This window comes from Molothrus ater, chromosome 6, assembly GCF_012460135.2.
Source record: "Molothrus ater isolate BHLD 08-10-18 breed brown headed cowbird chromosome 6, BPBGC_Mater_1.1, whole genome shotgun sequence".
Classification (NCBI taxonomy): Eukaryota; Metazoa; Chordata; class Aves; order Passeriformes; family Icteridae; genus Molothrus; species Molothrus ater.
In genome coordinates this window covers 18,129,414-18,145,913 of record NC_050483.2, presented here as the reverse complement: position 1 = coordinate 18,145,913, position 16,500 = coordinate 18,129,414, and the positions used below count along the sequence as shown (strand labels likewise).

General features: G+C 39.6%; 1 protein-coding gene across 1 annotated transcript in view; it reads left to right on the top strand.

Moving 5' to 3' along the window:
* Positions 1-16,500, top strand: part of LRRC56 (leucine rich repeat containing 56) — a 59,510-nt gene that overhangs the window by 15,285 nt on the left and 27,725 nt on the right. The window contains exons 4-5 of the mRNA XM_036383162.2: positions 4,244-4,331; positions 11,073-11,133. Of these exons, the coding sequence (XP_036239055.1) occupies positions 4,244-4,331; positions 11,073-11,133 (149 nt within the window). The remainder of the gene's footprint in view (positions 1-4,243; positions 4,332-11,072; positions 11,134-16,500) is intronic.

Here is a 16,500-nt window from a genome sequence, read left to right as displayed (position 1 = left end):
GTGACTGCTCTGCCAGGTGGGAAGCTCTATGAGCACAGAAGTATTTCTCACTTGCAATTTTCTACAGAATGCTTACTGGCTTTTCTTGTCAGTCAGAAAAGAAGCTTTCCAAGCCAGTGCACAGTCCCCAGTTGGCCAGACATTTTGCATGGTGGGAATGGTTTGTGAAACATCATGGACTTGGTTCTTAAAATACTGGCTAAATTATTTACCAACAGATTCTTCATGAAAAATAGTTTTACTCCTATTTTGAAGGAGGTGAAAAAAATGTAAAGTGAGCTTTATTAATCTTTATATATATTAAAAAAGTATACAAAGTATCTTCAAAGACTTGTGCAGTGCTTTACCATGGAAATGTGTCCTTTCAAATAAACAAATTTACAGTGGAGTGTCAAACTGTTGCTCAGGATCAACCTTTCAGGCCACCTTCTTGAACATGATGTGCCAGAAAGGTTTTGATGTTTGATTTTTTTTCAGGAAACATCTCTCTCTAACTGATACCTACCTTACAGGGCTGCAGATGGTGGCAAGCAGAGTCCTCTCTGAATACCAACACTCAGCTTGGAATTATATTGGTTTTTCAAGGTATCTTTTTGATCTAAAATAGTTGTGAATCTATCCCACTCTTTGTCTAGAACAGATCCTTGGTCCCTTTCTGTTTGCTCTACATAGAGGCTGAGCAGCTGGAAATAGCCAAAGAAATACCTGGATGTACAGCACCTTCATGTCTGTAAGCATTCCTGGGGCACAGGCAGAGACATTCTGTCCCTGGCTGTCACAACAGCCCATTAAGCTATGGGCAGGCAGTCATTGCCTGAAATCACAGTGGGACACCTCTGAATTAGGGCAGGAGCCTGTCCTAGACCTGGAATGGCCTAGGAATGAAGAGAGACAGAGCATTGAGCATCACTTCTATCTACATGATGTCAGACATCTCTCTGTCCAAGCTGGTGACCCCTTCAGTGTGTTGGGTCATGATTTTTTTTTTTCTCTTGCAGAAAAATTCATCCAAAATATTCCTTCTCTCAAGTTTTGATGGAGGTTCCCATGCTTTGACATTAAACAGCAGCATAGAAAGAAGATCCTGCTAAATAGGTTGAATCTTTGCTTAAATGTTTCCACGTCCTTCCCTAAATGTCCCCATTCCTGGAGTCAGAATTTTAGCTGTGACATGAGAAGTATCCCACTTGCAGGTGCAGCAGCATGCCAAGAATGGTGTCTGGAGAGTAGCAATGGCCTAACAATCTTGCACAGGAACCATTCCCCATGTATCCTCCTCTTGAACTGCTGCTCTGTCCTTTGCTTGCTGACTCTCTTGCAGTCAGCATCTGGGGTCTCAGTGCTTTAGTGCCTTTAAATGAGCTCATATCCTCCACCCAAGAGCATTTCCCATTTCCTTCATGTACTACACTATCTTGGGCATTCCCCAGCAAATTGGTTTCAAGCTGGCCCAGCATCTCCTCACCATCAGCAGATGGAAGGACGGTGATTGTCATAGAGACTCTTGGAAATGCAGAACAGGGAGGTGGGCACTGAGAGTATATGGAGTTTGTCTCATCTGGTTAGCACATGCTTCAGGGCAGCTATCTATAGTTCAAAGAGCTGCTGCTGACAGCCAATAACCCTTTCCAGCACTGGAGTCACAGTTCTGCCTATTGCAGTACAAAATACGGGTGCACTGAGCAGCTCATCACTCAGACAGTGGGAAAGGTACAGATAGTGGATCAGGAAGAGGAAAAGGAGGGCAAGGAGTGACACTGGTAATCCCTGGTATGAAAAAAAGGAATAGGGAACCCTAGACAAGGGGAGAATATAACTTCATGCAGATTTTATGCTTGGATTTTGAAAAAAAAAAAGATCAGGGAGCAGAACCGTGAAGGGAGGCTGTCTGCAATACAGCAGGGGAAGGACAGCATGCAGGGAACTTGCAGACAGCAGAGGAGAAAAGGACAAAAAAAGAAGCAAAGACTCCTTGGGGTATCAGGACCTTTTGCTACTCAACTGACAGTGTGTCTGACCCTGAGCTTATTACTTGTTCTGAAACTTCCTCCTGTTCTGATGTAGGCTCTTAAACCTATTTTGATGGCAAGCAGGGAGGTATTTTTCAGAAGCTGCTTCCTTTAATGACAGTGAGCTTGCATCCACATCCAGCAATCCAAGTGCATGGTTTCATGCCAGGACATCAGCTAGCTCTTGTTTCACACATAATCTCGTGCTATGTGACAGACAGTGTCATCTGCTGAAAAGGGTTACTGCAGAATGTGGCTTGCCATGAGGGATCTTGTGTTCACTTGGAGGGAGAAAGCTGTCTATAGCTGTTAAGTTTGCTGCCTTTGCAAGAGCAAAACACATTTTGTGGTGCCTGCATGTGGTGATAGAGTCTTAGAAGCTTTCTTATGTTTCTGCATGTGGTGATAGTCTTAGAAGCTTTCTTATGTTAAAATCACAGTTAAAATATTAAAAATAAGATTAAAAAATAATTTTAAACATAATGTTTTAAAAATAGTCAAAAGGCAGTTGAAGGTATTGGATAATTCTGTTTCTTAGGACTACAAGTCAAGACCTTATAAAGGGGGACAGCTTTTCAAGAAGGAATGCTCAGCATTTTCTGGAAACCATGTCCTTTTGAACTGCCAGCTCAGTTACACTGACTGGTTTTAGTCCTTTGTAAGAGGATGTGGAACATCAGTGAAAGTTGCAGCCACTTGTGCACAATAAAAATATTACCTAATGAGCAGAAATGTTGCAAGCACCATTTTTTCCTTGCAAAATTAACTGGATATTCTTGTGGGGTTTTTTCTTCCCAAAACTCATAAGCAGAGGTCATCCTAGACATTCCCTTCTAATGAATACATTCTCCATTATTAAAAGAACCTAAAGAATGTTGTAGTTTTTAATAATGAGAAAATTTGGCTCCTGTATGTGGTGGTTAATGAATGACTTTCTGCCTTCACCTTAAGTAAAGGCCCTAAAGGTTGGTGACAATACTTTCAACTCCTGCTCTTGGTTGCATCATTGAGGAGGAAACTGATGCCAGGGCCAGACGTTTCTTTGAAGTGGACATGTTCAGCCACACATCCTAATTCTTTTGACACAGAAAGGTGAAAATTTATAAGTTTTATCACTATGTATAGCATCAACAATTCAGGCAGTTAACATGATAAATAAACTTTGCTTCTCATTTTTCAAGGATTTTTTCAGACTTCTCCATGAACCACTAACCCATGAGGAAGAAAGGATATGGTTCTTCTGGTCTGTTTTGTTGAAACATTCATGCAACTAGGCTGATGCAAAGGAGGTGGTGGGATGTGCTCCCTGAATGAGGGAAACTGGGGAGAGAGAAATTGGATCATAGCAGGAAGAAACGGGACGAGCGCAGTGGTAATGTGAGATTGCTTCAGCTCCTTGTGGAGTTGCAGCCTTAGGATTTCACAGCCTTGCTGTGGTTTTCCCTGTCAGTCTTAGAGCTTCCCTCTCTCCTCTGTGTATAGCTTCTGCTTGTTTTGTTCCTCCTGCTTACCTCTGCCATGGCAAAATGTAAATGAATGATACACATGGCATGTGTATCTATCAACACAGACTTTAGAATGTTAAAGATTAGAAAAGAGTCTGCATTCACACACACATCCTTGCTTAATGCAGTGGTTCATCCAATTACTACAATTTTGTAAAAATAATGAAGGATTTGGAAGGCCTCTATTTACATTGCCTAGATACTTTCAAAGAAATTAATAATTCTTATAATTAGTGTAGTCTGTCAGAAAAGTGAGTGGCTTGAGCTAAAATCATGTTTCTTTTTTATTGTTTTGGGTCAAAAGGTAAACAGTGTGCTTTGTTGAGTTTTACTACCAGCACCTGTTGAATTACAAGAGATGTTTAAAGTTAACACTTTCTATCTGCTGAGGATTAGTGCAAGACTTGTGCAAATCTTTAAGCATGGAGATACTGTTTAAATAAAGTTAGGTGGCATGTAGGTCTGTTGTTGGTTTGCAGCTTGAATGTAACCCTGCGCCTTGACTTTTTAAGCAATGTATAAAATTTGGGAGACTAGAGTATTTTGGGCCTACAAGGAAAAAAGGTCTTTGAATACTGTGTTCATTTCAATGTGATTGCACATCTAGCCATGTTGACCTGAAATATATGTTGACAAAACACTGTTTGAAAATCTTTCTAGACCCTTTTGCTGCTGTGACTTCTGGTTTATTGCATGAGGGTACACATATATTTCTGCTTATCTTTACAGAAAATTTTGGCAGGGGTAGATGATCTGCAGCAAGTGAAGGCCCTAGAGATGCGAGTAGACACCAGAGAGATCAGCTTGGGGAACTTTGGTAAGAAACACTTTATTTTCTGCTCATCATCTTGAATTTTCCTTAATGGTGTCTTGACTGGGGATTCACTAACCAATAGCCAGTGAAAAGTACTGTCCTTCTCAAAAGTTCTTGAAACAGGATTTCCTCGTACCTCACACTCTTTGATCTCTGTCTTTGGTGTGAGGCTCTGAATAGGAAACTCTGGCAATGGGATGAGTGACGTGTCTTCTGTCTAAAGCAAATTAGTTTGGACAAATTTTTCTTGTATAGTATGCTAGGCCCTAAGAGAGCATTTACTCTTGTCTTTAGTGAAACAGGAGCCAAATGTCAGCTTCTCTCCACCGTGAGGTTTCCCTGTGACTGAGGAATTGCCAGCGCTATCAGGTGGCTTATGCTTCCAGCAGCTTGCCTTTGCACCCAGCCTCACTGAGCTGTGCTGGAAGATGAGCTGGAGGCAGGTCCTGCAGATACATCATTTTGATGAGCCCCAAGCAGCCCTAACACTTGTCATTTGTTTTTATGTCATCCTCACTGAACCAGGGAAGTGAGAAGTACCAAAGGAATTTCCTCTGTAGCAGAGTTAATACTGAGAATATAAAGCCTTACTTTTTTTTTCCCAGCACCAGCAATCATTTTCTGTCATGTGGATTCCTACCACACCCAAGTCCATCTTTTTCTACATTGAAGCTGAGTAACTAGTGCAGGGTAATATTTTCTGTGCTGAAAAGGAGCCATCTCCCCAAAACTGTGTACTGGTGCTTTCAGACAAACAGTTAATTTTTCATATGCAAATGACTAATGTAACAGCTGACTAGCTTTAATGGGTCTTTTGATGTCTATTTGTCAAGAATGGTTGAGCAAGAACAGTGAAGGGGGCTTTTGTATTTTTAGCCCCTTTGTATTGGTTATTCTGTTTATTTCATGATTAAGTCTCTTTCTCATAGGCACTTGATAATTTAAGGTAAGTTACATCCATTTCTTTCAGAGATCATAATCTATTCAATCATGTTTCAACTAATCCAGTTGATAAGGAAATCTCATTATGCCATTTCTATTATGCTCAAAAGTGGTGCTCCCATTCCTATGCCATTTTACATTAGCTGTGACCGGCTAGCAAAATGTTTCACCTTCATCTCTTCTTCCCTTTCGATTACTGGAATAAATCCCTTCTCCTACCCATGGTTTGGCTCTTGCAACCTTTACAGAATACGAAATACAGAACACTATGTCCATGATGCAAATTATTTCCATCTTGTTTATCTTCCACTGTTCACACCAAGAGCTGGCCCTTTAAGGCCATGAAAACCAGCACCTGAGGTCCCCACTGCTTTTGAGAATAACAGAACATCAAGACCATTCTGAATTTCCTTCTGTTTTTTTTTCTTTTTTTTTTTTAAGGTGCATTTCTGAGTTTTCTTCCTGTGAAAATCTCTTTGCAAATGTCAGCAGGTGGCTAGGGCAGAAAGTTTACTTTAGTTTCTTTCCTTTTTTTTCACGTGGCAGATGATTTTTAGGCACATGGAGTAGGGCCTAAATGTTTAGGGGTTTTGCAGAGCAGTTTGCACCTCCACTGTGAGTGCTGCTGTTGAAGAAGTTGGGCTCATTGCTTGCTCCCTGCTGGCTGCCTACCCCTGCAGCTGTGCTGCTGACCTGGTCTGTGGTCACAGGGGTCTGGAGAAATAGCCTGAGGAAAACAGTAGGGTAGGAAGCAGACCAGCTGGAATGACAAGCATTCTAGTGTGACAGGATGTAAAGTTTTCCCCCTATTAGGACAGTCAAGTAATAAGAGTATCCAGAGAGGTTTGGAGACTCCATCCTGGTAGGTTTTCAAGTGCATGAAGACCTGACCGCCCTGATCTCACAGACAAACTGGCTCTGAGCAGGATGCTGGGCTTGAGACCTACAACTGTTCCCACTAGCCTGGACTGCTCTGTAATTTGGTGTTTCTTTCGAATTTCAAACCTGGCTAATAAGCTTTCTTTATACACATATTAAACCACTTCACCTTGCTCTCACTGTATTCCTTAGTTGTGGAAGTGGGTAAGAGCATCTTTGTCATCAGCAAATTTTTTCGATGATCAGTCCACACCCAGTAAACAATATTGTTTTGACTGGTTTTATGTATAAAGATAAAATAGGCCAGGCAAGGTCTTAAATGGCCAGGTGAAAGTGTTAAAAGCTACAAGACTGCACATAACTCTGAGTCACCTGGAACCTTGCAGCACTCAAATCCCAAATTTACACCACAGTTTTCACTTGAGAAACATTTCAAGGTTCATAGCCTGTGTTACAGACTGTAACACAAACACTCAGGGCCTAAAGATTTCCAGAGTGATTTAAAACTTGTTGCTTGATGTTTTTCTTGAGACCATTCCACTAAACTTTAAAGCACCATCCTGTTAACCTTGTCCAGTTTGTCAGGTCTGCCTCTACAAAATGGCATGACATGATAGGGAGGAGAGTTACTTTTCTAGAGGGACAAGGTGTGGACTAAAACATGAAAAGACTGATATAGAAATATTCTCATGCGATCAGTTTTAAAATTTAAAGGAAAGGCTTCATGCCAGAGCTTAAATCTGAATCTTTGCAGGGCTTGGGGTAATTGCTGAATTCTCCAGCTGTTTTCAGTGCACCTTGCTGAGTGACAGATGAAACCCTGAATGCCCTGGCAAGTCTTGTATCCAGCTTTATATATCTTGGGGTTGATTTCTGTGCTCCTCAGCTGCATGTAGGCCTCAGTTTATGTTCAGAGGTACTATTTCCTTTTCATTAACTTATCCCTTCAGTTTTGATTGCTGACAGGTATGGAATTGCATTTATGACCAGCTCATAGAAATTCCTGTTGAAAATAATGGTGGGATAGAGTCATTTAAGACACTACATAGTCCTCTTATTCCTAAGTAATTTTAATAGCTCCAAATCAAGTTACCCACAGTGCTGTTCGCTGGTCCTTATTGAATTGTTGCCTGCTGGTGGCCAGACTAAGTTGATTACATGTCTGGAGATTGCCACTTCCCTTGCAGGCATTTTATCAAGGCAAAGCTCTGCCAAGGGTTCAGAAGTAGCCATGTGCTATTTCTCATGCAGGGCCATCATCTCTCTTTCCTCTTGCCCTGTTTGTTGGCACTCTGGGTGCAGAGCTGGGACACCTTTGCTGGCAGCCAGCATGGCAGCAGCAGGTGCTTGCATGGCCAGGGAGCAGCACAGAGGCTGGAGGAGCAAGTCTGGCATGGGTGTTCCTGCCCAGGATGGTCTTGGCTTAGCTGGTGCTGACAAACTCGCTGAGCAAGGCTTGGACAAGCCCCACAGCAGGGCTTGGGCAGGGTCTGCAGGAGTCACAAGTCTGCACTGGGGCAGTGTGCTCATGTGAAGCCCTGCACTGATGTGTTTTCTATGAGATCCCCATCACAGGGAGCTCGACTGCAGCTGCCTTGGGTGTGCCTGAAAGGGCTGTGGTCTCACCTCCAGTTGTACTGCCCAGTTCATCCCAGAAACGTGCGTAAAAATGCCTGTGTAGAAATAGCATCAAAGTGATCTTGTTTGATCAAACACAGCTCAAGAGAACTAAATAGACTCTTTAATTTGCATCTCAGGTTGCTCTTGCTAGAAGAGCACAGCCTGTTTTGATATGCCTGTTTTGTGTTGTAGGATCAACAAAGCACGATGGTTGCCTGGTGCCAATGCAAGCATTTGTCAGTAATTTATTTTGTTTGTTTTTCACTAGTTCATGTTCCAAAAGATGCAAGTCAAGCCACGATGATTTTTTGTTGATATATGATGCTACTTAAAGAATACTTCATAATGTAAACAGCAAGTGTTAGAAGTGTTGTAACTTGTAGAATATCATAAAACCAGCATTTGGGCTGCTTTCTCTTTGCTCCTCCTACTCAGTTTTCTAAATGTCACCAGCAGTACCAAGGCACCTTGGAAAGACATCTACACTGCTACCCTGCCTGTGAAGTGCAGCACTTCAGGCTTTGTTGTTGAGTGTATGTGTCTATCACTTTTATTCACCTAACTTGCACTCTGATTTCTTTCTGCCCTTTCATTTAGTTTTGTTCCACCGGTAGAGTAGAATAGTTTAACACTAGTACATTGTTGGTGGTTAGTAATTTCAGAGCCATGTAACAAAACCGGTCATTAGTGAAAGGGAATCGTAGACAGATGAGATAACACTGCTCGTCATCCTGAATTCTCCCCTTGTCCTGCAATCATCAGCATTTCTGTGGACCATTCTTGCTCTTTAAAATCAAAATTACACAAAGGAGGGAATAAGGATAAGGAATCTACTGCTTGTACTTCTAAAATGAATATTAGAAATTATTACTATTGTATTTTGGAGTACTTTTATATGTTAGTATCATGTGTCCTTGCTCTGAGGAAAGATGCCATGAGGATTAAAATTAGAAAAATTAGAAATACACCTTTACATTGGGCTAAGTGTCTTGTCACCTTCATTTTACAATTTTCTCTACCTAATTTAAACTTCTGGCCTCTATTCTATTTATAAGTATTTGGAACTCTAAAAGCCAAAAAAATCAATGGAACAATGAATTCTTAGCACCAAAGAATAATCACATATTGATATAAAACTTAGAGGAGGGAAGAACCTGCAGACTTGCAGGAATACATTGTAGAATATTGCTGGCAGAATTTTGCACCACCACATATTGTATACTTCTATTTCAAGCTCATAAACCACACATTAAAGTGTAACACTGTACAACTTCCTGGGGATAGATTGCGCCAAAGTGCAAAAAAAATCTGAGATGGAGGATCAAGTTACAATAATGAACTAACCAGATGTGAAAATTGTATTATCAGCCTGTCACTCAGCCTCTTTGGATCCTTTAATAGTTGCTTCTTTCCTGAGCCAAGCCTAAATGCATTCAGTGAAAAGCTTTTTCTTGGGCAAGTCTCTCCATTTCTCTTGACTCCTCATTCAAATCTTGTGCTTAACACTAGTCCTTAAAACTCCTTTGCTTTGCAATGCTTTGCATCGGTCTTTGCTTGGTAACCCTTTTACATCTCTGACAAAATCCATGGCACCATTACTCAGTTTGGAGCTGGGACTGGAGAGGCTACTGCATCCCTCTCATTTTTTCCTTTAACTCTTCAGGGGATGACATTTAATCTCTCCATCCTTGTCAGAAACAGGATAGAAATTTTTTAGAATCTAGATTTTTTTTTTTTGGGGGGGGGGTGGGGGTGGAATTTTTTAGGCCCTGATTTCTATCTGAGGGAGTCTTTGCTCAGTAGCTAGTGTGGCTGCTGTGAGTAATTAATAGAGATCCTAATATTTTTTCTGCCAGGACTCCAAATTATTTTGTTGCCATATATACATATAAAACTTGTTTGACATGAGAAAGCATATCCTGCAGGATGAGGACTAATTTGTTCTAATTTGTTCTTAGTTTTTATGGATTGTGGAAAATGCTTGGAAAACAAGGTTAGAAAATGGCACAGTGTGTTTTGAATTTTTTGTATTTTCAAAAGTGCTTTGAAAAAGACGTGAACTTAAATACTTGCTGTACATCATGAAAATCAATATGTGCATTATGATCACTCCAAAATAACATGAGATGTAGCTAATGCTTCTATTAAAACATGATTTATTAAAATGTTTTTGACATAAATGCTCTTGTTCTCTTTGGGGAATGAACAACATGACCTCCTTTCTTTGCTTTTGAGATCCCACTCCCCTTTCTTTTTATCCTTTGCAAAGCACTCGACTGGTATCCTTCTGGACATTGGTAAATCACCCTTGCCAGACTGTGATTACTCACAGAACTCATAAAAATATTTGCTGAGAACACATTGTAATGTTTCAGCAATGGTCCATTTTGTCTAAAATTGGTGTTACTTCTACATGGTTGCATGTTATACTGGAGGATGCTTACCAGCCTTGAGTAAACTCTGCTGGTGTGAATGGGTAAACATTTGCTACTGTCCATAAGAAATGGTTTCTGAGACTTGAGCTTGTGTCTAAGTTATCTGCAGCTTGGAGGGATTTGGTGTATGATTTTGGTTCAGTGATACCATTAGAGTGAATCTAAAAGGCAAATATCTCTCAGGGATACAAAACAAAGCACATTAATTAACTTAATAACAAAAAGAATACTGAGGGTTTTATAGGTATGAAACTTGTACAATTCAATGGTAAGCAGTTGTATCTAGAAAATTAAAAGTAGAAAGCAATGCTTTGCAAAATGTAGCATTTGTGGGACCTGTGAACTATAAAAGATGATGTTGTGACTATGGATCATTATGTGGTTGCTGTTTGATTCAAAGTCATATTTTGAAGAAGTGTTACCTGGCTGTGTATCCATTAAGTCCATCACTACTTGCCATTAAATAGGTCATGGAATGCTATACTCTAAAGTATCCCTTAGCTCTGCAGAGTATCACTCAGTTAAAAGTCAATCAGGATGGGGAATCAGACCAAAGAAAACAGTCACACATCAAGCCAGCTTCTTTTCTTGTCTGTCCGGCAAGGTGCCATATCAGAGTTTCCAGTGAGGGGTTCAAAAATTGTAATTGGGTAGTCATGCAGACAATACATATATGTTTCAAAAATGCAAAGGATGAAATAGTTTTTGAGTGAAATAATCTCATTGATTTTCTTAGAAGTCCAGGACAGGCCTGCCAGAAACAGCTAAGAAATACTTGTAAAATTAGATGCTTCAACTTGTAATTGTCATAATTTTCCTTTACTCTAATCCCAGGTCCAAAAAGTGATTCTTTATTTTGTTCCCACAGGTGTGCATCTGCCTAATCTGAGAGAACTGAAGTTGAACAATAGCTTGCTTGTATCTGTGAGGTAAGAAATGAATGATTCTATGAAGTAAATATAAAGAATAACAGCCCTCAATTTTATTTAAGTGATAAAATCTTCATTTGTGCTGCTTTCATTCCTTCCATTTCTCCATACTGTGATAATGGTTTAGGTCATGAATATATGCTCCACTACCGTAGAAGTTTAAGGACAGGACCTGATCTGGAATAAATCAGTGTAGCTGAAATTGTGCCGATGCATTAGCCCTAGTTTGCCACCAGGGAAGTTCCTGCTATGCTGAAGTCCATGGAAATTTGTTGCACATTTGAAAGGAGCTAAAAGTTCCCTTCTTATCTATGTCTAGGTGCTTGTATTTCAGTGTTTCAGCCTTTGGGCTTTTACTGTGCACAGTAGCCTGTTCTGTACAGGTTAGACCAGTTCCTCAGCTGATGAAAATCACTTTGGCTTTACTGAAGTCAATGCAATCAGGTTTATGAGAGCTGCTGTGGTGCCTGCATGTCCCTGGCTTGCTGAGCTGCATGAAAACATCATGTTTTCTCCCAGACAGCTGGGGGGAGTTGGCTGGTTGGAAAGGTAGAAGTGAAAACCAATGAGGTTTTCCTCACAATGAGGAGGCAGAGCTGTCTTCTCTCTCCTGTGCTAATATCTGTATGACCCTTGCTAATTAATGCAAAGTAGAAAAATACAGTTCCTATCAGAAAAGGGCTGTGTAAAAGGCCCTGTTTTAAATAGGACTGCTCTCTGGCTTTGTATGGGTATCTACTAAACTCATGGGGTAAAAAGTAGTGGGTTTGCTAGTTCTTTTTAAGAGAGCATGTTCTGTCCTAAGAATTGACAATAAATTCTTCTTGGTCTCTCTAAAGTATCTAATGAACTTCAGTTGCTATACTTTGATTTTATTTACCCTTGTTCTGGTGATGAAATGAAGTATCTGCAGTCTAAATTTTGTTTTTCTTGCCTTCTAATCCATAACGTGTAAAAGTGGTGATTCTATATTGCTGCATTTATTTTAATAGCAACCAACAGTTTTCATAAGCATGAAATTGCTCCATTACTGCAATGGAGGAGTAAGTAGTGGGTGAAAAAAATTAAATTTTGACAATATTAAGAGATATTATATCAAAAAGAAAAAATATAAATGTGGGTTTTAGTTTGATCGAAACTCCAAATTCTCTTCAAATGTGTCAACAGAAAACGTTTTGATCAGCTCTGTTGGCACTGAATATAAGAATGCTGTTCAGGAAAACTAAACTGCACGACTCATGACTTTAGCAGGATTTTGCACCTCTGTATTCTGAGGCTCTAATTTCTGTCATGAAAAGTTCTGGCAAACCATTTTCTTTGACCTGACACCTTGTGGGCAGGCCTTGATGCAGGGAATGTTTGGTCTCAAGTTGAGTTTTGATTTGATCTACTCTAATGTAAATATGTTTGGGCTTGGATATCAAGTCTAATACTGTGATGATTCCCAGGCACTCCAGCCCAGGAGGAGCTACCTGCTGCTCCTTCTGTGTGGCAGTTAAATGCAATTGTCAGGGAAAAGTAAAGGAGGAAGAAGATTTTTGTTGGCTCTCCCAGATGTGAGCTCAGTCTGTACAGTTACAGCAGTAGCTTTGCTTTATTAATTCCCATCTTTGACAATCTGTCATTGATAAACACAGATCATTTAAGGGCACATCCCATGCAAGCACAGCCTTGTACTTGAACTTTATTTTTCAATGTCTGCATCATGTCAGTTTAATGGCCATTAGAGCAGCATTGCTGCCACAGCAGCAGTGATGCCTGCTATACCTATTGTAACATGGCTGCTCCCATTCCAGAGGCTGCTGCCATTTATTCCAAAATACAGAGTCTTATTTCTGAATTAATCTTGTTGATACTTGAATTCTGTCCAGAAAGTGATTATTTTCTTTTATTCAACCAAATCCTTGCAAATGGGGCTATTGAGGGTGACAGAAAAAATTGTTCTTCCTTCTTACTGAAAGTAATTCCCACAGATTTTGCCAGCCATAAGGTCAGAATCATTGTGGTTGTAATTCGAAAATGGGCAGCAGATAATAGGAAATGTCTTGTAAGGTCCAACTGGAAGATTGGTTTTATTTACTGAAAAGAAGGCAAGGACAGAAAAGCAGAAAAAAAAAAAGGGTGTTTTGTATATACTTGAGATGCTAAAAGCAGACATTATTTTCATTCTATTTTATGTTATAAAAGCATATTTTGGTGAATCATTATGAAGAAAAGGCTGTCAGTGTGCATGCATGAGTGGGTAATAAGATGGGAGACTGTGTTTTGTCACTTTATTTTTGTTTCATCTTGTCTTGCAGAGTAGAAATACCTAATTATTTTGGGATGAAACGGAATTAGAACTTTTTCTTTTTTTTTTCATGTTGAAAATGGAAGAAGAATTGGCTTGGTAGATGCCAAAATGAAGGTTCATCATCCTGACTTTAGTTACTGATTTTTTTTTGAGGCATTCATTCCTGTCAGTCTCACATAGGAACTTCAGATGTGAGGATGCTGAGGTGTGCATTGCCATGCACTGTTCAAAGGAAATAAAAGGAGTCATGTTCTGGCAGTGAGGAATCAAGGTGTTCTTGTGTTACAGTTTTCTATGGGAGTGCAAGGCTTGCTACATCAGTGAGTTTGGATATTGGCTTCTCCTGGTAGCTCCTCAAGAAGTTGTGATTCCTTTGATGGGGAATGTGTTTGAGCTGCCTTATAAATTCATGGTCCTTCCCCAATCCTCCTAAAGCTTGTGTTACTTTTGAATACTTGAAACTTTGAAATTATACCATTATCAAATATTTAATTTAATCCAAAAGGAAAAATATATCCAAGTTTATTTTCAGATAATCAATCTTGGTAGTTGAAAAGGAATTTCTTTCTTGGCTGTTTCTGGATTTTGGTTTTCTACTGGCCCTTTGCTAAAGGGAACATCTCTGGAAAATCCAGTGTACTGTGAAAAGAAAAGACTTCATATTGTTTTAAATTTTCTAAATCTCAATAACTTCATTATGTCCTTGTTTGGTGACCTTCACACATTTGCTAGCAACTGAGAAGTTCTAGATTTATGAACTGATAATTGAGGATGAAAAGTCAAGTCTATTCTTAAGAGTGCCTGCTAAAATATGCTGATTTGGAGGGTGTTGGGTGGGTTTTGTTTGATTGATTGTTTTTGTTTGCCTTTTTGTTAGGTTGGTTTTGGGTTTTTTGTTTTGGTTCTGGTATTTGTTTGTTTGTTTAGGTCTGGGTTTTTTGTTTGGCTGGGATTTTTTTGTTGTTTTGGTTTTTTTGTGGTGGCCATGGTCCTTATTTTTGAAATGCTTCCAGTAAAAGAACTATATTCCAAGGCCAATGAATACTGCTTCTGCTTTGGCATGTAGCCTGTGTATTTTTTTATCAGATTTTTTTATTCTCAATTCAGGGATGAAGGAAAATATCTGTTTAAAAATGTTTAGATAAATATCTTTACAAAAGGGCTTTTAAATCAGATAGGAGAATCTTGGGACCTGGTTCCCATAAGTTTCCAGAAGAAGCTGTTTTAGCAGCTGAAGTTCATTTCCTCCCATTCAGCACCACACATTGTGGCCAGCAGGAGAGTGATCTCCTCTCAGGGCTTCTCAAGCAACTGCTTCTAACAGAGAGAGGCTGTCATATTTTAAGTGAGATGAAATGCAGAGACTGCAAAGTGTGGGGACAAAAGTGAGCATGGAGGATATAGGGAAAGTAAAGCAGATTTTCTTCATCCAGATTGAGTTAACATTTCATTGCTGCACTTCTCCAACTGGGCTTGCACTGTTGCAGAAGCATCCCCCAGAGGAGAGGGAAGTAATCCTGGTGTGTTTCAGTCAGTAAAATCCTCAGGAGGTTCAAATGAACAAGGTGCAGAGTCTATTCAAAATCAACAATACTTATGCTTTTATGAACCTTAGTTTTTTGTTTTGTTTTTTTTAACACCAGCTCCCAGAGACAAGACCAGCAACACGGGAGTCTCTGTATTCACATTTTGAAATGTTTTGAGCCCTCTTGGCTGTGAAAAAAACCAACTGTAAATATAAGCCAAGTGATTTGAGTAAAGATTTTGCTGATCATTTTATGAATTTAAGAAACCAGAGGCAAACTAATTCTTTCTTAATTCAGGGCAAGGGCTCTAAAGTAATGTTTAAAAGTATTTTTGAGACTTCAATCAGGATCTTTAGGTGTTTTAACATAGCAGTAAACCTCCTTTTTACCCAAGAAAGAGTTTAAGGAAATAAAATATCTTCTGTTCTTAAAGCCACAAGAAGTTTGCCTTCAGTGGCATTGCTCACAAGCTGAAAATTAAACATTGGTCCAATTGTTTTGCTGGATCTGGATCAAGTTACACTATATTGGATAAGATTGAGCCTTGACACTTTACCCCCCCTAAATTTGATGTACTGTTGGTAGTGTGTCTAGGCATCAACTACTTTCTGGATAGTTTTCCCTCAAACAAGAGGAACATGGGGACATAATTTCCCTGAATTTCCTTTTTTCCTTGTCGTTTTTACTTACTCCTTTCCTATCTCTTTTTTGGTTTTTTCCTCCTTTTTCTTCTTCTTGTCATTTCTAATTTTTGGCAATTAGTGGATAACTATGTTTGTTGTATAGTAACATGTCCAGAGGTACATAGATATCACATGTTAAAGCAACAGGGTTTGTGCAACAAGGATCAGCATTGCTGTTATGATATTTAAAATCTCCAAATAGTTTCTAAAATCAGTTAGTTTGCATTACAGGTGCAAATGTTTGTCAACAGATGATGTATTTGTGTTATAGCAGTTTCTTACTGTGTCTAGCAAGGAATCAGGGTGCTCTTGCTCTAGGTTGCTCTTACCCATGCAGTCAGAGCAGTCAGAGAGCCATGCTCTGATTTGGCTGGGGTGAATCCCTTCATATCCTTGTTTCAGCACCCAGAGCATCACTGTTTACTTTCATATTCACGTTTCAGGATGGGCAAAGCCTTTTATTGCACATGCAGGCTAGTTTCTGTGGGAAGCGTTCCTGTTAATTCTTTTGTGTAGCTGGACTGAAAGTCCTTCAGCAGTTCAAGATGCTGTGAAGTCTATGTTAAGAATATGTTCTTTGAGGACTCTGAGTGCTTTCCAGGAGCTAGGAAAGCATTTAAATTGAATCTTAATCTCTGTATTAGTGCCTGCGGATCCCTGGGAGTATTAACACACCTGGGCAAAAATGCTGTGACCTCAGGTTTTATTTAGCATTGATGGTTTTAAGGATATTCACATTATTGATAAAAAGTAATGATTTTGGGACAGAAATACAGCATCTTTTAGTTGAGTGGATTATTTTCAGAAAAGCACAATCAGCCTGTCTGCCTTTGGCCCTAGGGAAATCTGATTGCTTTGACCACTT